Below are 22,902 nucleotides of genomic sequence, written 5' to 3' on the forward strand. Positions count from 1 at the left end.
ACTGAAAATCTCTAGAGACGCATGGTGGCGCTGCAGGATAACATCGCGGGGGTGAAAAAAAACTACATTGGATGATGTTCAGGACACTGTTACCCAGTGCGCACAGAGCGGTGGGAAGACAGAAAGAACACGCCTTCAAGGGGCGAACTACAAGCTACTCAATAGGGTTAAAATCCATAGGCCTCCGAAGATTTGGTGGACATTATCAGAGGCACGTTTCCCAGAACTGCGAAGAGAAGCTGAAGCGATTCTGCAGGAAGCTTTCCCTAAAGGAACTATGGAGAACGGAAGGGCAGACACTGTGCAGATAAGGCAAGTCCTGCTTCTTTTTGTTTTGCTAGGAATGTCTCAGGCGGGTTCCGAGTCTGGGCACTTTTCGGTGGCAGAGGAAATGCAGAGTGGGAGCTTTGTAGGCAATTTGGCAAAAGACCTGGGACTAGAAGTGGGTGAGCTGGTCTCAAGGGGGGCTCAGGTGGTCTCTAATGATAACAAAAGGCGTTTGCAGCTGGACATAAACAACGGAGATTTGCTCTTAAGCGAATCACTAGACAGGGAGGAGCTCTGTGGCTCCACGGAGCCCTGTGTGTTGCATTTCCAGGTATTAATGAAAAACCCTTTGCAGTTTTTACGGATTGAGCTCCAGGTCAGGGATATAAATGACCACTCCCCTGTCTTCTTAGAAAAAGAAATGCTCTTAGAAATCCCAGAGAATAGTCCTGTTGGTGCTGTGTTCTTACTAGAAAGCGCGAAGGATTTAGATGTAGGAATCAACGCTCTAAAGAACTACACAATAAGCCCCAACTCTTATTTCCACATTAAAATGAGAGTCAATCCAGACAATAGGAAATATCCGGAGTTGGTTCTGGACAAGGCACTGGATTATGAAGAGCAGTCCGAGCTCAGTTTCATCCTCACTGCTCTGGATGGCGGGTCTCCGGCCAGGTCCGGGACTGCCTCGGTTCGGGTGGTGGTTGTGGACGTTAATGACAATTCCCCTGAGTTTGAGCAGCCATTTTATGAGGTGAAGATTCCAGAGAATAGCATATTGGGCTTAATCATTGTCACCGTTTCCGCTTGGGATTTAGACTCAGGAAAAAATGGAGAAGTATCATATTCTTTTTCCCATGCCTCAGAAGATATTCGCAAGACATTTGAAATTAATCAAAAGTCCGGAGAAATCAGTTTAACGGCATCCATGGATTTTGAAACAATTGAATCATACTCAATAATCATTCAAGCCACAGATGGGGGAGGCCTCTTTGGAAAATCAACAGTCAGAATTCAGGTGATGGATGTGAATGACAATGCTCCTGAAATTGCCGTGTCATCAATTACCAGTCCAATACCAGAAAATTTGCCTGAGACGGTGGTTATGGTTTTTAGCATACGAGACAGAGACTCTGGGGACAATGGGAGGATGATTTGTTCTATCCCAGAAAACCTCCCTTTCATAGTAAAATCTTCTGTTGAGAATTACTACACATTGGAAACGGAGAGAATGCTGGATAGAGAGAGCCAGGCCGAGTACAACATCACCATCACCGTCACCGACCTGGGGACCCCCAGGCTGAAAACCCAGCACAACATAACGGTGACGGTCTCCGACGTCAACGACAACGCCCCGGCCTTCAGCCAAGCCGCCTACACCCTGCGGGTGCGCGAGAACAACAGCCCCGCCCTGCACATCGGCAGCGTGAGCGCCACCGACAGAGACTCGGGCGCCAACGCGCAGGTCACCTACTCGCTGCTGCCGCCCCAGGACCCGCAGCTGCCGCTGGCCTCGCTGGTGTCCATCAACGCGGACAACGGGCAGCTGTTCGCGCTCAGGTCCCTGGATTTCGAGGCGCTGCGGGCGTTCGAGTTCCGCGTGGGCGCGGCCGACCGCGGCTCGCCGGCGCTCAGCAGCCAGGCGCTGGTGCGCGTGCTGGTGGTGGACGACAACGACAACTCGCCCTTCGTGCTGTACCCGCTGCAGAACGGCTCCGCGCCCTGCACCGAGCTGGTGCCCAGGGCGGCCGAGGCGGGCTACCTGGTGACCAAGGTGGTGGCGGTGGACGGCGACTCGGGCCAGAACGCCTGGCTGTCGTACCAGCTGCTCAAGGCCACGGAGCCCGGGCTGTTCGGCGTGTGGGCGCACAGCGGCGAGGTGCGCACGGCCAGGCTGCTGAGCGAGCGCGACGCCGTCAAGCACAGGCTGGTGGTGCTGGTCAAGGACAATGGCGAGCCGCCGCTGTCGGCCAGCGTCACGCTGCACGTGCTGCTGGTGGACGGCTTCTCGCAGCCCTACCTGCCGCTCCCGGACGCGGCGGCGGCCGAGGCCCGCGCCGACCCGCTCACCGTCTACCTGGTGGTCGCCTTGGCGTCGGTGTCGTCGCTCTTCCTGTTCTCGGTGCTGGTGTTCGTGGCGGTGCGGCTGTGCAGGAGGAGCCGGGCGGCGTCGGGGGGCGGCTGCTCGGTGCCCGAGGGCCCCTTTCCGGGCCACCTGGTGGACGTCAGCGGCGCGGGGACCCTGTCCCACAGCTACCAGTACGAGGTGTGTCTGAGGGGAGACTCGGGGACCGGTGAGTTCAAGTTCTTGAAGCCCATTATCCCCAACCTCCCACCGCAGTGCCCTGGGAAAGAATCGGAAGAAAATCCTACCTTCCACAATAGCTTTGGGTTCAATATGTAGAGACCACAATTAAGTTTCATATTCTATATGTGCCACTTTTTCATGCCACTTCCACATCAATGTTATTTTCCCCAATTTGTGTGTATTTTAAATTGTATTCGTTGTACTTTTGTATTTTCACAAATTCTACCCATCTTTACTTTTAAGTGAATGTTATCTTTATTTGTGCTGGTAATTAGATGGTACTTTAGTCTGTATCCAGGTCTTAATGGGTGGTTTGCCTCCTTAAGTAACAACACCAAATCACTTTTGTCCATGGCCCTCTCTCCAGTTGAACTTTCAACCACATTATGCTTTTGGCAAAATAAAGCAGACCACTTTCAAAGTATTTCAAGTGTTCAAGTATTTCTTCATTTCTCTTTTTTCTTATCATTTTTCTCGTTGGGTAGTAACAGTTGCTATTCAGAAATGTCATTTTTCCTCCTTTAAATTCACTGCATTTTTTATTAACACTTTAAAATGTTTATTGCTGTTGAAAAAACACCTGAAAAATCATGTCCTATAATAGAACTGTAAGTGTAATCACCTTGTTAGAAAAGGCCAGAAGGCAATTTTGTTAACATCCCTTCTTTATTCATCCTGGAGAGTGATTGTGAAGGCACATCAATATTGTGGCTACCCAGAAAGTTTTGGAATATGAAGTTACAATTTTTCAGGTTTCTTGCTGATATTACAAAGCTGTAATGCAATCCACTTGAATCCATCTGAATAGTTATTTGTATAGGATAAAGGGGACTTGTATGCTAATGTTTATAACTTTTACCTTCTGTGTATATATATGTATATACACTTACATATACACACATATAATACATATACATGTATATATATAAATACATATATATAGTGCCCAGTGGGCACTGATAGAAATAGTAGGCACTAATTTCTAAACTTAAGGGGTGCCTGGGTGGTTCAGTCGATTAAGCCAACTCTTGATTATGGCTCAGGTCATGATCCCAGGGTTGTGAGATTGAACCCTCTGTTGGGCTCCACACTGAGCGTGGAGCCTGCTTAGGATTCTCTCTCTACTTCTCCTTCTGCTCCCCGCCCCACGTGTACTCTCGCCTCTCTCTTAAAAAAAAAAAAAAAAACCTTTGAGAAATGACAGCCGACAGAAAAATTATGTTGCATACATTGTATAATACATGAACATAACAGAAATGTTTTATAAACAATTCTTAGCTTTTTGGGGATGAAATCTAAAATTGCCCATATTATTCCATTCTCCTTAATTCTCAAGTGTGGTTATGATTCACTAAATTGATTTCATGACCCTACTAATGGGTAGCAATCCAAAGTATGAAAACCACTTTTCTCAGAGATAAATGTGGATATATGTAGGGCATTGAGAAGTATCAAAAGATAATCCTTTAAGGTTCTAACTTTTTAAAAAAAATTTCAAACCATTGTAAGAGGAAGTTTTGTCATGTAGCACGGGCACCAACCAACTATTCTTGACTTTAGTGATCTGGCTACATTACAGAAGAAAAAGCCTTCATGATTGGGGCAAGAAGTTTTCCAGTGAATCTCATCAATAAGCCCAAAGTCTATGTGTTGTGGAAGGAAACTGTAGAGAAACAAAATGAGTGAGGGTATAGAGGAAAGGAAGTATGTGTGTGTGAGAGTAAGCACATGAAAGATGAAATGGGGGTGCCTGGGTGGCTCAGATGGTTAAGCATCTGCCTTCTGCTCAGATCATGATCCTGGGGCCCTGGGATTGAGCCCCACATCGGGCTCCTGGCTTAGCGGGGAGTCTGCTTCTCCCTCTCCCTCTCCCCCTATCCCCTTGTTCATGCTCTCTCTCTCTGTATCTCTCTGTCTCAAATGAATTAATAAAATCCTTACAAAAAAAAAAAAAAGATGAAATGGGTGAGGGTAAGGAGCATGATGGCTCTTTTGCCTATAGTACCACAGACTAGAATCACTGCCAGAAAGTACCTTTTCAATAATTTTAAAAACATTATCTTAACACTGTAGCAAGGGTAGGTATTAGTTAGTTAATAATGTCAGGAAGTAGAATTTCTTGCTGTAGCATATCCCAAATAATCTAATGTCTGCACTTTCTGAAAGCTGAGATTTCACTACCAGTTCTTCTGAACTGCATGGAGTGATTATTCTTTGAATTCAAGAAAAATGGAGGGAACAGAAGTTTGTCCATGCAGGCTAATTAAATTCTAATTTTCTATCTTTAGAAGTGGAACTAAGAGCAAGTTCGTTCCCCCCCAAATGAAAAGCTGCTTTACAGAGAGAACGAAAATTCATATGAAATCCATAAATCAAAGTAAAGTATTAAGATTACCTCCTGCCTTTACTGCAGTTAGTAGGGAAAAGATGTATGATCACTAGCTTAAAAAGATAAAAAGCATTATAGCACCTTAGCATACCAGACAAGATGCATAGACTACTGAAGGTGAAAAATAAAAATGGCCACTTGATGCACACTAGAATAGCCATAATCAAAAAGACAATAATAACTGTTGGAATGTATGCAGAGAAACTGCTGCAGGTTGGAAGGAATGTGAAGTGGTGCATTTGTTTGAAAACAGTTTGGCAGTTCCTCAAAATGTCAAACATATAGTTACTTTATGATGCAGAAATTCAACTCCTATGTATCTATTCAAAAGAAATAAAAGCACAATTCACAGGGAATTGTGTAAGACTGTTCAGTCACAGACCTGTACCTCTGAAACAAATAATACATTATATGTTAAAAAAGAAAGAAGATAGTAGGAAGGGAAAAATGAAGGTGGGGGAAATCGGAGGGGGAGATGAACCATGAGAGACTATGGGCTCTGAGAAACAAACTGAGGGTTCTAGAGGGGAGGGGGTGGGGGGATGGGTTAGCCTGGTGATGGGTATTAAAGAGGGCACGTACTGAAGGGAGCACTGGGTGTTATATGCAAACAATGAATCCTGGAACACTACATCAAAAACTAATGATGATGTAATGTATGGTGATTAACATAACATAATAAAAAAAAAGCATATGTTGACACATGCACAAAAACTGTATACATGCAGTTTAGTAGCATTATTCATAATATTACCAAAAGTGGAGACACCCCAAATGTCCATCAACTGATGAATGGATAAAATATGGTGTCTCCATACAATGGGATTGTTATTCAACACCAAAGTGGAATGAAGTACTGATACAGACTACAACATGGACAAACCTCAAAATCATTAGGCTATGTGAAAGAAGCCAGTTGCAAAATATCTTACATTGTATAATCCCATCTATAGGAAATGTTCTGGACAGGCAAATCTATAGGGATAGAAAGCAAATTAGTAGTTGCCTACAGCTGTAGGAAGGGTAGGGGATGGAGAGTGGCTAACGAGTAAGAGGCTTCTTTTTGGCATGATGTTCTGAAATTAGACTGTGGTGATAATTGCACAAATCTGGACATATACTAAAATCCATTGCATTGTACACTTTATTTTTTAAAGATTTTATTTATTTATTTTAGAGAGCACAAGTTGGGGGGAGGGACAGAGGGAGAGGGAGAGAATCTCAAGCAGATTCTGCACTGAGCACGGAGTCCTATGTGGAGCTTGATCTCATGACCCTCGAGATCATGACTTGAAACTGTTCTTGTAAAGGTGACTGAAGTTTTCTGTAAAAGTTGGGTAAGGTTATATTGCTGAACAAAGCAGTATAACTACCCAGTGGCTTGTAAAAGTGTGTATCTCCTTCAATAGTTCAAAAGTGTGTATCTCCTTCTAACAGTAAATGACTGGGTAGAGGAGCCAACTTTGCTCCTTACAATCCTTCCAGAACCAAATTTTGTTGCAAGTAACCGCTCCTACATTCCCTACTGCAATGTCATAATCTGCATGACTGTAGCCTCATCACTGCCACATCTAGGTTCTAGTTGGCTGGGAGGGAGGAAACCCATCCAGATGTCTTCTATTCTAGACCTAGGAATGGCAAACAAAAATTCTGCTCACAATATTAGTGAGAACTTAATTCAATTCAATACCTAACTACAAGGGAGACTGGGATAGGCAATCATTGAGTAGTCATGTGCCTGCATACAATGCTATTACTCTAAAGGGAAGAGATTTTGGCAGGTATCTATTAGAACCCTCCACAGTGACCATCCTCTTAATCCAGTCAACCATTTTAACGTCCGTTTTGGGGGGGGTGGTTTCTGAAGCATTTACTACCATTGATCTTCCTCATCTCCTTGAAATGCTATTTGCTTTTAGTTTCATTATTCTGAACCCAGGGCCTTCTTTGTCTTTTTAAAGATACTTTATTTCCTCTTTCCTCTAATGAAGGTGTTTTTTTCAGAGTTCTATGCTGAGCCTCTTCAATTGTTACCTGACATACTTTTGCTTGGTTATCTTAGAGTTCTCACGGTTTCGGGGCGCCTGGGTGGCTCAGTCGTTAAGCATCTGCCTTCGGCTCAGGTCATGATCCCGGGGTCCTGGGATCGAGCCCCGTATCAGGCTCCCTGCTCCACGGGAAGCCTGCTTCTCCCTCTTCCACTCCCCCTGCTTGTGTTCCCTCTCTCTCTCTCTCTCTTTCAAATAAATAAATAAAATCTTAAAAAAAAAGTTCTCATGGTTTCAATTACCATATATATACTGGTGAAACTCAAAGTCCATATATACCCCAGTTTATATGCTATGCTTCAGTTATATATGTACATACATACTACTCTACACGGGCACATGCATGTGAGAACACACATACATATAGCCCAGAGGCACTTAACTCAATATCAGCATATCCAAAATTGACTTCATCTTTTTTCACTTCAATCTTTTTTGTTCCTCAGTGTTCCTTGTCTCAGAAAATGACATGACTACCCATCCAGTTGTCCAATCCAGAGGTGTGTTGATCATCCTCATGTCTTTCTTCTTGTTCTCCCCATGCAACCCATCAGTCACCACATCCTAAATCTCTTCCTAATCATCCCTCTTCTCTCCAGCCACACCAGCATTACCCTTAACTGGGCTACCATTATCTCCTAAATGGTGTCTCTGATTCCAGTCATTCCTCCTGAAATAGATTCTCTATACTTCTTCTAAACTGATCTTTAAAAAATGCAGATGAAATCATGTTAATCAAATGTTTAAAATCCTACATCATATTTTAGTTACCCATAAAATAAAAATTTAAATTTGTGATACAACCTGTATAATCATTTATGTCCTCACCCTTTTTTCCCAGTCTCATTTTTAAATTCTTCCCTTCTATGGTTTAAAGTTCAAGGCATATTTACTTCTCTCTGTTCTTCAAAATGTCTGCCTGAAACACTCCTCCTCCTGTCAGATCACAACTTACAGCTTATTACCTTAGGAAAGCTTTTGCTGATGTTCAAAAATCTAACCTAGATTTTATTTATTTTTTGATAGATACTTAATTAGCACTTACTAAGAACTTTGTAAATATTAGTTCATTAGATTCCTGTGATAATAATCCTATAATCCTACCATTTTCACCCCTATTTTACAGGTAAGGAAACAGGCTACATAATTGTAATGTAGTATCTCCAAGACTGAAGATAGTGAGTAGTAGAACTAGGAATCTAAATGTAAATATTTTGGTTCCAGAATCCATGTTCATGCGCTATGCTGCCTCCTAGGTACAAGATGGCTCTTCTAGATATTTCTGTATTACTCTTTACTTATGCATACGTTGTGAAATATTTCAATTACTTGTCTGCCAAATTTTTAGCCAGTGAACTCCATAAAGGCAAGGATTAAATCTATCTTATTTATTCCATATTCTTACATGGGTGTTTTAAAAATATGTAAGTGAAAAAAGTAATGACATTACTAACTATAATTGACTGAATTCAAAAGTATTTACAAGAGTGGAGGAGAGCATATATTTGAAATTCTCAAGAAATGGCCTAGGGGCACCAGGGTGGCTCAGTTGGTTAAGCATCTGCCTTTGGCTCAGGTCATGATGTCAGGGTCCTGAGATCCAGCCCCTCCTTGGCTCCTTACTCAGTGGCGAGTCTGCTTCTCCCTCTGGCTCTGCGATCTCTCTCTCAAATAAATAAATAAACATCTTTTTAAAAAAGTTACTTAGGGCGCCTGGGTGGCTCAGTTGGTTAAGAGACTGCCTTCGGCTCGGGTCATGATCCTGGAGTCCCGGGATCGAGTCCCGCGTCGGGCTCCCTGCTCGGCGGGGAGTCTGCTTCTCCCTCTGACCCTCTTCCCTCTCATGCTCTCTCTCTCTCAAATAAATAAATAAAATCTTTTTTAAAAAGTTACTTAAAAAAGAAATGGTCTAAATAAAATATTATTTCTTCAGTTCAGGACATATTTCTTCAATTCAGAACATCTGCCCCCCCCCAAACCTCTTCAGTTCAGGACATCTTACTAGAGTCTTGTCAGCATTCAAAACAGCACAAATTACATGCCCTGTATAGATCTTGTTTGGATCCTGATTCAAACAAACCAACAGTAAAAAACATTTTAGAGAAAAATGAGGAAAACCAAATACAGACTGGGTATAAGTATATCAAGCAATTACTGCTAACTTTGTTGATTGTAATAGTGGTATCATTATATTTTAAAGTCTTTCTCTATTAGAGATACTTGGTGAAGTATTTAGAGGTAAAGATATATGATGTCCGGGATTTGCTTTAAAATACTTCAGCTGTATTCATGAATTATTTGTTCAAAGAGAAAAAAAGTTTTTTTACTGAAAAAAAGTCGTAGAAACACATGGTGGCGCTGTAGGATAAGATGAAATTAGCGCATGGACAACACTGTGGGCTTCGTCATTGAGGGGAACAGAGACCAATCCAAGCCACTGAAAAGAGAAATAGTAAAGGAGCTTCATCTACTAAAGCTGCTGGAGGGCTATATACCCTCCAGGGGGGTTCTTATTTTTTAAAAATTGAGCTTCAGTTTCCAAAATTAGGGCTGAAAATTTTTTCTGCAAAAGAGGCTGCTGGAAGGAACCATGGAGATCAAAGGGGAGCTAGCTCTGCGGAAAAGGCAAGTCCTGATTTTCTTTGTTTTGCTGGGATTATCTCAGGCAGGTCCTGAATCTGTGCGATATTTTGTGGCAGAGGAAACAGAAGTTGGTTCTTTTGTGGCCAATCTTGCAAGGGATCTAGGGCTTGGGGTGGAGGAGCTATCATCACGGGAGGCCCGGGTAGTGTCGGATGATAACAAAAAGCACTTACAACTTGATTTACTGACGGGGGATTTGCTCCTAAATGAGAAACTGGACCGAGAAGAGCTCTGTGGCTCCACCGAGCCCTGTGTGCTGCATTTTCAGATGGTATTAGAAAACCCTTTACAGTTTTTTCGGGCTGAACTGCATGTCAAAGACATAAATGATCATTCCCCTATGTTTCTAGACAAGCAAATACTTATTAAAATATCAGAAAGTACCAGTATTGGAGCCACATTCCTAATGGAGAGTGCCCAAGATTTGGATGTAGGAACCAACAGTCTCCAAAACTACACAATTAGCCTCAATTCTCATTTCTACATTAAAATCCGAGACAACGGTGATGGAAAGTTGTACCCAGAACTGGTCCTGGACAGAGCATTAGATCATGAGGAGGAGTCTGAGCTCACATTAACACTCACAGCACTGGATGGTGGATCTCCACCCAGGTCTGGGACGACTTTGGTTCTCATCAAGGTCTTGGACATCAATGACAATGCCCCTCAGTTTGCTCAGAGGCTCTATGAAGTGCATGTTCTGGAGGACACACCTGTTGGGGCCTGGATTATCACCATTTTTGCTAATGATTTGGATGCAGGAAATTATGGGAAAATATCATACACATTTTTGCATGCATCAGAAGATATTCGTAAAACATTTGAAATCAATCCAGTATCGGGGGAAGTTCATTTGAGATCATGCCTGGATTTTGAAGTAATACAGTTCTACACTATAAATATTCAGGCAACAGATGGTGGGGGTCTTTCCGAAGAATGTACTCTGCTGGTTAAAGTAATAGATATAAATGATAATCCACCAGAAGTCACCATCTCATCATTTACAAAGTCAATTCCAGAGAACGCCTCAGAGACTCTGGTTGCTCTTTTTAGTGTCCGAGACCAAGACGCTGGGGATAATGGGAGGATGGTTTGCTCTATTCAGGATGAGCTCCCCTTTTTCCTGAAACCAACCTTCAAGAACTTTTTCACTCTAGTTTCGGAAAAAGCATTGGACAGAGAGGCAAGAGCCGAGTACAACATCACCATCACCGTCACCGACCTGGGGACCCCCAGGCTGAAAACCCAGCACAACATAACGGTGACGGTCTCCGACGTCAACGACAACGCCCCGGCCTTCAGCCAAGCCGCCTACACCCTGCGGGTGCGCGAGAACAACAGCCCCGCCCTGCACATCGGCAGCGTGAGCGCCACGGACAGAGACTCGGGCGCCAACGCGCAGGTCACCTACTCGCTGCTGCCGCCCCAGGACCCGCAGCTGCCGCTGGCCTCGCTGGTGTCCATCAACGCGGACAACGGGCAGCTGTTCGCGCTCAGGTCCCTGGATTTCGAGGCGCTGCGGGCGTTCGAGTTCCGCGTGGGCGCGGCCGACCGCGGCTCGCCGGCGCTCAGCAGCCAGGCGCTGGTGCGCGTGCTGGTGGTGGACGACAACGACAACTCGCCCTTCGTGCTGTACCCGCTGCAGAACGGCTCCGCGCCCTGCACCGAGCTGGTGCCCAGGGCGGCCGAGGCGGGCTACCTGGTGACCAAGGTGGTGGCGGTGGACGGCGACTCGGGCCAGAACGCCTGGCTGTCGTACCAGCTGCTCAAGGCCACGGAGCCCGGGCTGTTCGGCGTGTGGGCGCACAGCGGCGAGGTGCGCACGGCCAGGCTGCTGAGCGAGCGCGACGCCGTCAAGCACAGGCTGGTGGTGCTGGTCAAGGACAATGGCGAGCCGCCGCTGTCGGCCAGCGTCACGCTGCACGTGCTGCTGGTGGACGGCTTCTCGCAGCCCTACCTGCCGCTCCCGGACGCGGCGGCGGCCGAGGCCCGCGCCGACCCGCTCACCGTCTACCTGGTGGTCGCCTTGGCGTCGGTGTCGTCGCTCTTCCTGTTCTCGGTGCTGGTGTTCGTGGCGGTGCGGCTGTGCAGGAGGAGCCGGGCGGCGTCGGGGGGCGGCTGCTCGGTGCCCGAGGGCCCCTTTCCGGGCCACCTGGTGGACGTCAGCGGCGCGGGGACCCTGTCCCACAGCTACCAGTACGAGGTGTGTCTGACAGAAGGCCTCGGGTCAAATGAGTTCAAGTTCTTGAAGCCCATTATCCCCAGCCTTCCAGTCCCTGACACTGGTAGAAATATAGGAGTAAATGAGAACTTTAGGAATAGTTTTGGATTCAACATTCAATAAAATAATTTATTTTAAACTTTGAGTCTTTTGTTATTCTTGACAACGTGTAGATACTTTTTTGCCAATCTGTAATGGATATTAGGTTGTACTATAGTTGCATGCATTATCATTTCTCGCTCTCCTCACAAATCTTTATTAGCGGCCATAATGAAGTGGAAATGTAAACTGTGTGTTGTCTTTTTTTTTTTAATTGTTTGGTCAAAAATGTTATATTAACGGAGCTGTTGCTCATTTTTTGTTGTGATAATGGCATTGTTATGCAAGACAATGTTACTAATTATTTGGAGATACAACTGAAGTGTTAAGAGCGAATGCCACAATATATGGAACTTACTTCTGGGTATTTTATCAAAGCAGAAAGCAAAAATAAAAAATGCTGTTGGATCTGGGTGGAAGTATATTGGATTTTTGTTGTACTACTAATGTCGCATATTTTCATCATAAAGTGTAAAAAAGGTACCTCTCCATATTTAGTACTAGGAAAACTAATTTACTTGCTTTTTGTCTTAGTGTTTTTCAAAAATTCACTGTGACAAAATGAAAGTGATCATATTGAAAATTATTGATTTCTTAAGTAATTTTCCTTTGTTGTTCTTATGCTTTGTGGGGAAGGAACTTTATAATGCTGTGGGCCTTGATATGGCTGTTTTGTTTTCTTCAATACCATGTTTACTAGTTTAAATTTCTATTATTTTATATTGTTCATGACTTAACTAGAATGTAGTTCATGGTGTCATTCTGAGTAAAATAACTATCAGAAGAGTACCTATAAAAACTTCTTTTTTTTGTTACATAAATTAACCCATTTATTATAGGCTGGTAATGGTTCAAGTGGTGAAGCTTCTACTGGTCTTTCAACTCCTTCAGTCTTCTGATAGCCGACTTTACTGTGACAGCAGAAGTGGTGTTGTAGTTCCAAGCGCCACCAGCGACGGTTTTCATGCAGGAGCCACAATGCCAGATCCCCACAGCTCGTCTTTTCATCTTTGTTTTGCCAGAGAAGGAGCAAGTGTACTTGGCGTGCTGGCTTATTTCAATCTTCTTCACCATTTTCCTGAGGGAGGCACCATAACGGGTCCCGTATTTACCCACAATTCCGACCTTCTTGGTGCGTTTAGCCATGTCGCCGCAAACTAGGTCTGAGCCCAGAGAGCCCTATAAAAACTTCTTAAGTTGAAATGAAAAATCAAAATGTTAAAGAAATGAATTAGGTTCACTTTTCCATTGATTTGTAATCTTTAATACTTTGTGGCCTCTCTCTGATATCCAAAAGAAAGAATGGTTCTGTATTTATGGTTTATAGATATCTTATGGTGTTACAGATTATGTCTCTAATATTTAAGTAGACAGTTTAATGGAAGATTATAGGTAGAGATTTTCATAGCTATAATGTAGTGCGGCTATGTAGCTAGTGTGTCTTACATTTTTGTAATTTTCTCATAAAATTAGATATAGGCTAGATGATGTAATAAAATAGAATTTGACATTGAGAAATGGGTGCAACAAATTCCAATTTCCCTAGGAATCTTTTTTTTCTTCATGAAATTTTTACTGGTTTTATTTTGTGTTGCAGTAGATATTTACTGGCTGTGAGAATTTCATATAAATAGATATTTAAACAATAAAATCTTGAAAAAGAATGTTTGGCCCCTGTTAATCCCTCAGACTCATAAGAAGCAAATCTTATGCTTCTTATGCACTAATAAGAATAGATAAGAATAGGGGCACCTGGGTGGCTTAGTCGGTTAAGTGTCTGCCTTCGGCTCAGGTCGTGATCCTGGAGTGCCAGGATCACGTCCCACATTGGGCTCCCTGCTCAGCGGGGAGTCTGCTTCTCCCTCTGACCCTCCCCACTCTCATGCTCTCTCTCTCTCTCTTATCCTCTCTCTCTCTCTCAAATAAATAAATAAAAATCTTAAAAAAAAAAAAGAATAGACAAGAACAGGGGCACCTGGGTGGCTCAGTTGGTTTGGCATAATACTCTTGATTTCAGCTCAGGTCATAATCTCAGGGTCCAGGGATCAAGCCCCATGTCAGGCTCTGCGCTCAGCAGGGAATCTGCTTGAAGATTCTCTCCCTCTCCCCTTTCTCCCTCGGCCCCTCCCCACTCTCTCTCTTTCTCTCTTCTCTAAAATAAATAAACATTTTAAAAAAGAATAGATAGGGGCGCCTGGGTGGCTCAGTTGGTTAAGTGACTGCTTTGGGCTCAGGTCACGATCCTGGAGTCCCTGGATTGAGTCCTACATGGAGTCCCTCATTGGGCTCCCTGCTCAGTGGGGAGTGTGTTTCTCCCTCTGACTCTCCCCCTCTTGTGCTCTCTCTCATTCTCACTCTCTCAAATAAATAAATAAAATCTTTTTAAAAAAGAAAAGAATAGAGAAAAGCAGAATATCCTATTTGAATAATTTATTTTTTTAAAGATTTTATTTATTTATTTGAGAGAGAGAATGAGATAGAGAGACAGCATGAGAGGGGAGAGGGTCAGAGGGAGAAGCAGACTCCCTGCCGAGCAGGGAGCCCGATGCGGGACCCGATGCGGGACCCGATCCTGGGACTCCAGGATCATGACCTGAGCCGAAGACAGTCGCTTAACCAACTGAGCCACCCAGGTGCCCTCCTATTTGAATAATTTAGGAAGAGACTTGTAGACTACCATATAGAACAGAATCCAGGGTCAGATCCTCTTATATAAGAGAATGTGGTTGTGATAGAGGAGGTGTCAAAATCACTGGGTTTAGGGGCTAGACATATCACTTAGCAAATGTTATTGGGAAAATTGGCTCACTATAGAAAGAAAAATCCTCATCTCATGCCATATAAAAATAAACTTTCTATGGATTTAAGAGGTGAAGTTAAAGTATTTTAATTGAGAAAATGTAATAAACCCTGGAAAAATATATTTATAACCTTACTATCAGTTTGAATTCCTTAAAGCTTTAAAAGTACAAACAATAAAGATGAAAACTGACAAATATTACTACCTCAGAACCAAAAGATAACATAGGTAAGCCAGAAGGCAGGGAGAAGCTACTTGGAGCAGTTCAACTGAGAAGGATTATTATTCAGATTATTCAAGTAACTGTTGCAGATTAGCAAAAATCAAAAAGTCAGAGAGCCAGTAAGGTTTTTTTTTTTAAAGGATAGAAGGGAAAGGAAATTCAAAAAAGGGAAAATGAAGTCTGAAAAGAACATGAAATGATGCTTGACCTCATTAGTTGGTGAAAAACATACTAAAATAAGACCTACTTTATACCCATAGCATTAGTAAAGATGAGAATTTTGCATAATATCAAGTGGAACAATAGGAAATCACATGTACAGACCACTTTGAGAGATTTTTAATTGTATTTAGTGAAATTTAGAGTGAACATACCCTGTGATCCAGCAATTCTACTTTGGGGTATATAAGCCAGAAAATTCTTTTTTTTTTAATTGAAGTATAGTTGACACACAATGTTATATTAGTTTCAAGTGTATAAGCCAAATAATTTCTTTCACAGCTTCACAAATGATATGCATAAGAATGTTCATCTTGGGGAGAGCAAAGAATAGGAGTCAACCCTACATATCCATCAGTAAAGCAACTGATAACTGAAATGTGGAAAATGTTTCTGAAGACGTATTATGCAGTATTATCAAAAGGAGTGAACTAGGTGTATATAAAACCACATGGATAAATCCCAAATGTTTTAAAAGAAAGAAAGATACTAAGATTTATAGTACAGTGCTGTATATGTCCATATAATACATAATATCTTATATTTGTACAAATATATAAATAAACATATTGGGAGGAGAGAAGAAGGAACAGATGTGGGAAAGAAGTTGTGTTTATATAGGAGAATAAAGAATGCAGAGAGAAGTAGGAGCTATACCAATGTCAATGACAGAAATTTTCTCTTTGAAGAGATTGTTTAAGTTGATTGCAGCATTATAGGGTTGATTTAGCATTGATCAGTTGAAGTTGGTACAAAATGCATATTATTTCTCTATCTTCTTGAGATCAATTGCCCATACTCTAGAAAGCTAAGAGTTTACTTGTAATTTTGAGACAAGTCTCATTGAGACTTATTTGTAGTAAGAATGGTACAGATTGTGTAGACCCATGCTTCCATTGAAAACAATTAGCTAATAAGACACTAATATATTATCAGGTCACAATTAATGTCTAAGGGTAATCCAGAGAGATAAATGAGCTTAAAATCTACTTTTTCACTAGAATATTTGGAATCCTAGGAAGTGTAAACCTCTATTTAGATGGTTTATATAATAAGGGAGGAAATAAAAGCATAACAAAGTAAAGTTCATAGAAGACCCTTGCATTAATAAATATGGATCCCTAAGAACTACTCCTTTAAGGTGAAAGTAAACAGGAAATGGATGAACCCTTGTGTGGAATTTCAGCCCTGAATTTGATTTTTTAGCACTGAACAAATGGTTGTTGACAAAAGTAGTGCTTCCAGATTCTGATGGAACCGAATGCAGACCTTCTATAAAAGAAAGTTCATCCTAAGGCTAAAAATATTCATATAAATAAGTTTTATATTCTTAACCTGACCACAAAGATAACTGAATACACAAGGAAACATGACACCATGAGTGAGAGCCAACAGAAAAAAAATCAGAATACAGAAATATACTTCAAACATTTTAATTAGCAGACATAATCTAATAATATGCTAAACACTTTAATTGAAATAAAAGTTATGCTTAGAGATGTAAAGAGAATAAGAAATGTGATAGATTATTAAAGAACCAAATAGGGGTGCCTGGGTGGCTCAGTCAGTTGGGCGTCTGCCTTCGGCTCAGGTCATGATCCCAGGGTCCTGGGTTTAAGCCCTTCATCAAGCTCCCTGATCAGCTGAGAGCTTGCTTCTCCTCCCCACTCGCCACCTGCCGCTCCCCTGCTTGTGCTCTCTCTGTCAAATAAATGAATAAAATCTTGAAAAAAAAAAGAACGAAATAGAACTCCTAGAACTAAAAAATATAACCAAAATTTAAATTCAATTAAAATTGAATAAAAGGTTTAATGAGAAAGTAGATATAACTGAATAAATAATTTGTGAAGTGAAAGGTCAGAATATATCTAGCATACAGCTGAGAGAGTTTGGAAGATGAAAAAATATGGAGGAGATGGTTAGAAACATAGGACAGAGTAAAAACTTTAAGACAGGATCAGAAGCAATATTTGAAAAATACTGTAGGGTCACTTGGCTGGCTCAGTCATTGGAGCATGGGACTCTTAATCTCAGGGTCATGAGTTCAAACCCCACATTGGGCGTGGAGCCTACTTAAAAAAATTCATATATATATATATGAGATTTTTCCAGAATTGATTAAAATGTCAACACACAGATTCAAGAGACTCAAATAAACCTGACAGGATAAGTAAAAGATAAACATGCCTGGAAACATCATTGTGTAGTTTTAAAAAGCCAAAAACAAAGAGAATTTTTTAAATGAAAAGGTATAGGGAAAAGACATATAATCTTTAAACACATGGCAGTTAGACAGACAGCTATGTTCCATGTTGACAATTTCTCAACAGTAGCACTGGAAATTAAAAGCAAGATATCTTCAATAAGCTGAAAGAAATGAGAAAATCTTCCTGCCTTAAGAGTCATCAAATAAGAGAATCAAATGAGAGATCAGTGTGGCTTTAAATTAAACAAGATCATAGGAGAGAAGTGGTGTAAAGACATTTGATTTCTCAAATATAACTTCTTACAGTTTTACTCTGTCTATCCTTTGCCACAATTCTGGGTCTAGGAGTTTGACCTGTCTCTGTTTCTAGCCTTCTTCTCCTCTGGTGACATTCACTTATACTCTAGTCTTAGTCACCTAAGACCATGGACACTTTCTGGAGATGGTAGTATCAGAGATACATCATCTCCGAAATCACAAAATCAAGCATACTCCTCTTAATTTACAACTTACCTTCTTTCTTGAAGGGCTTCAACCACCATTTATACTGATAAATCCTAAATTTGTCTCTGTAGCTCAAACCTCTTTTCTCAATTTCATTTATGTAGTGGAAGATCATTTATATAACTATTTATATGGGGTGCTCTATGGACAATTCAAATACAACACGTTTTAAATTTAAATGGTCCCTTCCTTAAAACTAAACATCCTCTCCAGCTCTATACTTCTTCCTCTCTTCTCCTTTTCCTGTTTCCTCTATTAGTTAATAGCACCAACACTCACTTAGTTCCCTAAGCCTGAAGAAAGGTACATTTTTTTCACTTCTTCTTATCCCACTCCCTCCATTTCTAGTCTGTGACCACATCCTGTATCTTTATCATTTTAACATAAGATTATTACTGCATTTCTAGTTGAGGTCAATGTCATCTCCTTTTCTATTTAAAAGCCTTTAATAATCTTGCATTTCCATTGATGTAGAGTTCCAAATGCCTTGGAAGGGCTTACAAAATTATTTGCTTATCTCTCCAATCTCATTTCTTATTTCTTTCCTCTTGTTCTATGGCTTAGCCATATTGATCCTATTTCAGTTCTTCCAAAAACACTTCTCTCATCTCAGATTTGCACAATCATATTTTGGGATTATCCGGAAATTTTATCCAACACCCATTTTTTGTTCCAGAAAAGTATTTTCTGTACTTCAAAATTCTGGTTAGATGGCCCTTATCTATGCTCTTAGAATAGCATGAACTTTTGCTATCATGGTATTCATTATGTTCCATTTTTTTAAGTTTTAATTTATTTTTATTTTTAGTGGGGAGGGGCAGAGGAAGAGGGAAGGAGAGAATCTTAAGCAAGCTCCATGCTCAGCAGGGTCTCACGACTCTGAGATCATGTCCTGAGCTGAAATAAAGAGTTGGATGCTTAACTGACTGAGGCTCCCAGGCATCCCTCATTATGTTCTATTTTTAAATGTGTAATCACTTTCTGCCTCCATCTCTCAGGACAGAAACTGCTTACCACTCTATCCCTAACACTTACTACCATTCCTAGCACAAGTATATGGTCAATAAATATTTGCTAGACAAAGTAATGAATGGATGAATAAAATATTTATGATTATGCCCCTGGAAGGCCTGGGTCTGCAAAATAGACCTTTTCTACAACTAAACTGGGATCTAGTTTGTTCAATTTTTAAAAAAGATTTTATTTATTTGTTTGACAGAGAGAGACACAGCAAGAGAGGGAATGCAAGCAGGGGGAGTGGGAGAGGGAGAAGCAGGCTGCCCGCTGAGCAGGGAGCCCGATGCAGGGCTCAATCCCAGGACCCTGGGATCATGACCTGAGCCGAAGGCAGATGCTTAATGACTGAGCCACCCAGGTGCCCCGGAGAAAGTGTAATTTAAATTAATCAACAAATACACAAAATAATATTTTGTCTCAAACTTATTTGACTGTTTAAAAACCTGAGAAGCTGCAGAGTCGCTTGGTGGCGCTGCAGGATAAGATGGGGACTTTATGGTACTATCCAATGCTCTGGTCTCCATTAATCAGTGGAATTGAGAGCACAGGAGAAGCAGGAAGGAGAAAAGAGGGTTTCAAGAGAAAGCTAGGGAGCCAACAACACCCTCGTGACAGGATTACAAGTCTATAGATCCCCAGTGGTCCAGGCTGATAGATGAAAGGAGCAATTTAGGAGCTCTTTGCGACTGAGTTGAAACATTTCTGCAGAAACACCTTTGGCTAAGGAGCCATGGAGCCAGGAGAGAGGCGCCCTCAGCGGATAAGGCAAGTGCTGCTTTTCTTTGTTTTCCTGGGAGGGTCTTTGGTGTGTTCAGAGCCCTGGCGCTATTCTGTGGCAGAGGAAATGGAGATCGGCTCCGTTATAGCCAATGTGGTGAAAAACATAGGTTTGGGTGTGGAAGACTTGGTTGCACGGGGGGCGAGAGTCATCTTTGACGACTATAAACCATATTTACTGTTGGATCAGCAGACTGGCAACTTGCTCTTAAATGAGCAACTCGACCGGGAGGCACTTTGCCATCTCACAGAGCCATGTATATTGTATTTCCAGGTATTATTTGAAAATCCTTTACAATTTTTTCGGGCTGAACTTTGGCTTAAAGACATAAATGATCATATTCCTGCCTTCCTAGACAAACACATACTTCTGAAAATCTCAGAAAGTACTGCTCCAGGAACCTCATTCCAAATGGACAGTGCTCAGGACTTGGATGTAGGAAAGAATGGTGTCCAAAACTATACATTAAGTCCCAATCCTTATTTCCACCTTAAATTACAAGCCAGTGATGATGGCAGAAAATACCCAGAGCTGTTACTGGACCAATTTTTGGATCGAGAAAAGGAGCCCGAGTTTAGATTAACGCTAACAGCCTTGGATGGCGGGTCTCCGCCCAGGTCTGGAACTACACTGGTTCGTGTTTTGGTTTTAGATATCAATGACAATGCTCCAGAGTTTGAGAGTCCTGTCTATGAGGTTCAGGTACCAGAAAACAGTCCTGTGGACTCCTTGGTCGTCAGGGTGTCTGCTACAGATTTGGATGCAGGAATATATGGAGAACTATCTTACTCATTTTCCCACGTCTCCACAGACATACGGAAAACATTTGAAATCCATCCAATTTCTGGTGAAATCCATTTAAAAGAGCTTCTGGATTTCGAGTTAATTCAGTCATATACAATAAATATTCAGGCCGTTGATGGAGGTGGCCTTTCTGGTAAATCAGCAATTTTAGTTCAGGTTGTGGATGTGAATGACAACGCACCAGAAATAGTCATGACATCTCTTACCAGCCCCATACCTGAAAATTCGTCACCTGAAATGGTGGTCGCTATTTTTAGCGTACGAGACCAAGATGCTGGGGACAACGGGAAGATGGTGTGCTCCATTCAGGATGACCTCCCCTTTCTCTTGAAGCCTACCTTCAAGAATTTCTACACCCTGGTAACAGAGATACCACTGGACAGAGAGAGCCAGGCCGAGTACAACATCACCATCACCGTCACCGACCTGGGGACCCCCAGGCTGAAAACCCAGCACAACATAACGGTGACGGTCTCCGACGTCAACGACAACGCCCCGGCCTTCAGCCAAGCCGCCTACACCCTGCGGGTGCGCGAGAACAACAGCCCCGCCCTGCACATCGGCAGCGTGAGCGCCACCGACAGAGACTCGGGCGCCAACGCGCAGGTCACCTACTCGCTGCTGCCGCCCCAGGACCCGCAGCTGCCGCTGGCCTCGCTGGTGTCCATCAACGCGGACAACGGGCAGCTGTTCGCGCTCAGGTCCCTGGATTTCGAGGCGCTGCGGGCGTTCGAGTTCCGCGTGGGCGCGGCCGACCGCGGCTCGCCGGCGCTCAGCAGCCAGGCGCTGGTGCGCGTGCTGGTGGTGGACGACAACGACAACTCGCCCTTCGTGCTGTACCCGCTGCAGAACGGCTCCGCGCCCTGCACCGAGCTGGTGCCCAGGGCGGCCGAGGCGGGCTACCTGGTGACCAAGGTGGTGGCGGTGGACGGCGACTCGGGCCAGAACGCCTGGCTGTCGTACCAGCTGCTCAAGGCCACGGAGCCCGGGCTGTTCGGCGTGTGGGCGCACAGCGGCGAGGTGCGCACGGCCAGGCTGCTGAGCGAGCGCGACGCCGTCAAGCACAGGCTGGTGGTGCTGGTCAAGGACAATGGCGAGCCGCCGCTGTCGGCCAGCGTCACGCTGCACGTGCTGCTGGTGGACGGCTTCTCGCAGCCCTACCTGCCGCTCCCGGACGCGGCGGCGGCCGAGGCCCGCGCCGACCCGCTCACCGTCTACCTGGTGGTCGCCTTGGCGTCGGTGTCGTCGCTCTTCCTGTTCTCGGTGCTGGTGTTCGTGGCGGTGCGGCTGTGCAGGAGGAGCCGGGCGGCGTCGGGGGGCGGCTGCTCGGTGCCCGAGGGCCCCTTTCCGGGCCACCTGGTGGACGTCAGCGGCGCGGGGACCCTGTCCCACAGCTACCAGTACGAGGTGTGTCTGACGGAAGGATCTGGGACCAGAGAGTTCAAGTTCCTTAAACCGGCGATCCCCAACCTCCCTCCCCCGGAACATAAAACGGAGGAAAGCCACACTTTTAAGAATGGCTTTGAGTTCATTTAGGGATTTGATTATTGTGCAGAACTTTTATAGTGAGCGCTATTTCTTTGTAAAATGTATTCATTGTAATGTAAAATTCTTTGTTTTGGGTAACTTCATTTTACTTAAGAATTTTCACAGAAATTTTAATGATTTGTTTTCTGCTCTTTTTTATACTAACTGTGGAAAAAACTAAGGGAGCTAGGATTTGCTTGGTCTTTCTTCCAAAACGCAACCTCAAATAATTTATTCAAATATACAGCATTTTCCCTTCAAGCTTAACGGCACACTAGGCTCAGCCACATTCTTTGGGTGTTCTGAGCTCTAGATCCTCTCACTGAAACAGTTTTTATATGTTCGATAGAGGAAAATGCATGGTATAAATAAAAACCATGCATGGTTTCTAAGATGTTGTCTTATTTAGATTTCTTTTTTAAAAAGCATAATCAGTCTTGCCATTCTACTTTTCTGCCAAATACTTCAGAGTAATTTTTCTGCACTTAGGTAGTTTTCTTTGTAAACATTTTGAGAATGGTGTGTATTGCTGGTAGATGTTGTATTAAAATAAATTCTAATCTTGTTTGGATTAATATATATATCCAGCCCACACTTTTGTCTGAGAACTTCCTGAGACTTCCCAAGGGAAGCAATCACTGCTGAGATGTTTATTATACCTTTCTTTACCTCTCTCAGTCATTTTTTATTGGTCTTGTTATAGACTCCTGATTAAAGTAGGAATAGTCACATTCTCCAAGTCCCTAAGTTTGTAATTATGATGTAGTTCATCTATTTTTTTTCTTGATTGCTCGTAACTAGGAAATAAATATTAAGTATGGGCTGAGGTAGCCATGTTTACACTTGTGT

The 22,902-nt window shown here is 43.0% G+C and overlaps 3 protein-coding genes and 1 pseudogene across 3 annotated transcripts; 3 read left to right on the top strand and 1 right to left on the bottom strand.

Annotated features, from left to right (window-relative positions):
• The first annotated feature begins 277 nt into the window (after positions 1-277).
• Positions 278-2,671, top strand: LOC148164327 (protocadherin beta-11). Its single transcript, XM_088023623.1, has one exon. The coding sequence runs from the start codon at positions 278-280 to the stop codon at positions 2,669-2,671; it is 2,394 nt and encodes a 797-aa protein (XP_087879749.1).
• Positions 2,672-9,602: 6,931 nt separating this feature from the next.
• Positions 9,603-11,999, top strand: LOC114203983 (protocadherin beta-14). Its single transcript, XM_028097228.2, has one exon. It carries the CDS (start codon positions 9,603-9,605, stop codon positions 11,997-11,999), a length of 2,397 nt encoding a protein of 798 aa, XP_027953029.2.
• An 839-nt stretch (positions 12,000-12,838) lies between these two features.
• On the bottom strand, positions 12,839-13,133 carry LOC114203938 (large ribosomal subunit protein eL43 pseudogene; annotated as a pseudogene).
• A 6,541-nt stretch (positions 13,134-19,674) lies between these two features.
• On the top strand, positions 19,675-22,062 carry LOC114203937 (protocadherin beta-18-like). Its single transcript, XM_028097198.2, has one exon. It carries the CDS (start codon positions 19,675-19,677, stop codon positions 22,060-22,062), a length of 2,388 nt encoding a protein of 795 aa, XP_027952999.2.
• The last annotated feature ends 840 nt before the right edge of the window (positions 22,063-22,902 follow it).

The sequence above is a fragment of the Eumetopias jubatus genome, unplaced genomic scaffold, assembly GCF_037043125.1.
Source record: "Eumetopias jubatus isolate StellerSeaLion01/CBP00866 unplaced genomic scaffold, mEumJub1_p1.0 scaffold_5, whole genome shotgun sequence".
Classification (NCBI taxonomy): Eukaryota; Metazoa; Chordata; class Mammalia; order Carnivora; family Otariidae; genus Eumetopias; species Eumetopias jubatus.

Coding starts and splice junctions, on each gene's coding strand:
- LOC114203937 (XM_028097198.2), top strand. CDS start 19,675: ATGGAGCCAGGAGAGAGGCGCCCTCAGCGGATAAGGCAAGTGCTGCTT.
- LOC148164327 (XM_088023623.1), top strand. CDS start 278: ATGGAGAACGGAAGGGCAGACACTGTGCAGATAAGGCAAGTCCTGCTT.
- LOC114203983 (XM_028097228.2), top strand. CDS start 9,603: ATGGAGATCAAAGGGGAGCTAGCTCTGCGGAAAAGGCAAGTCCTGATT.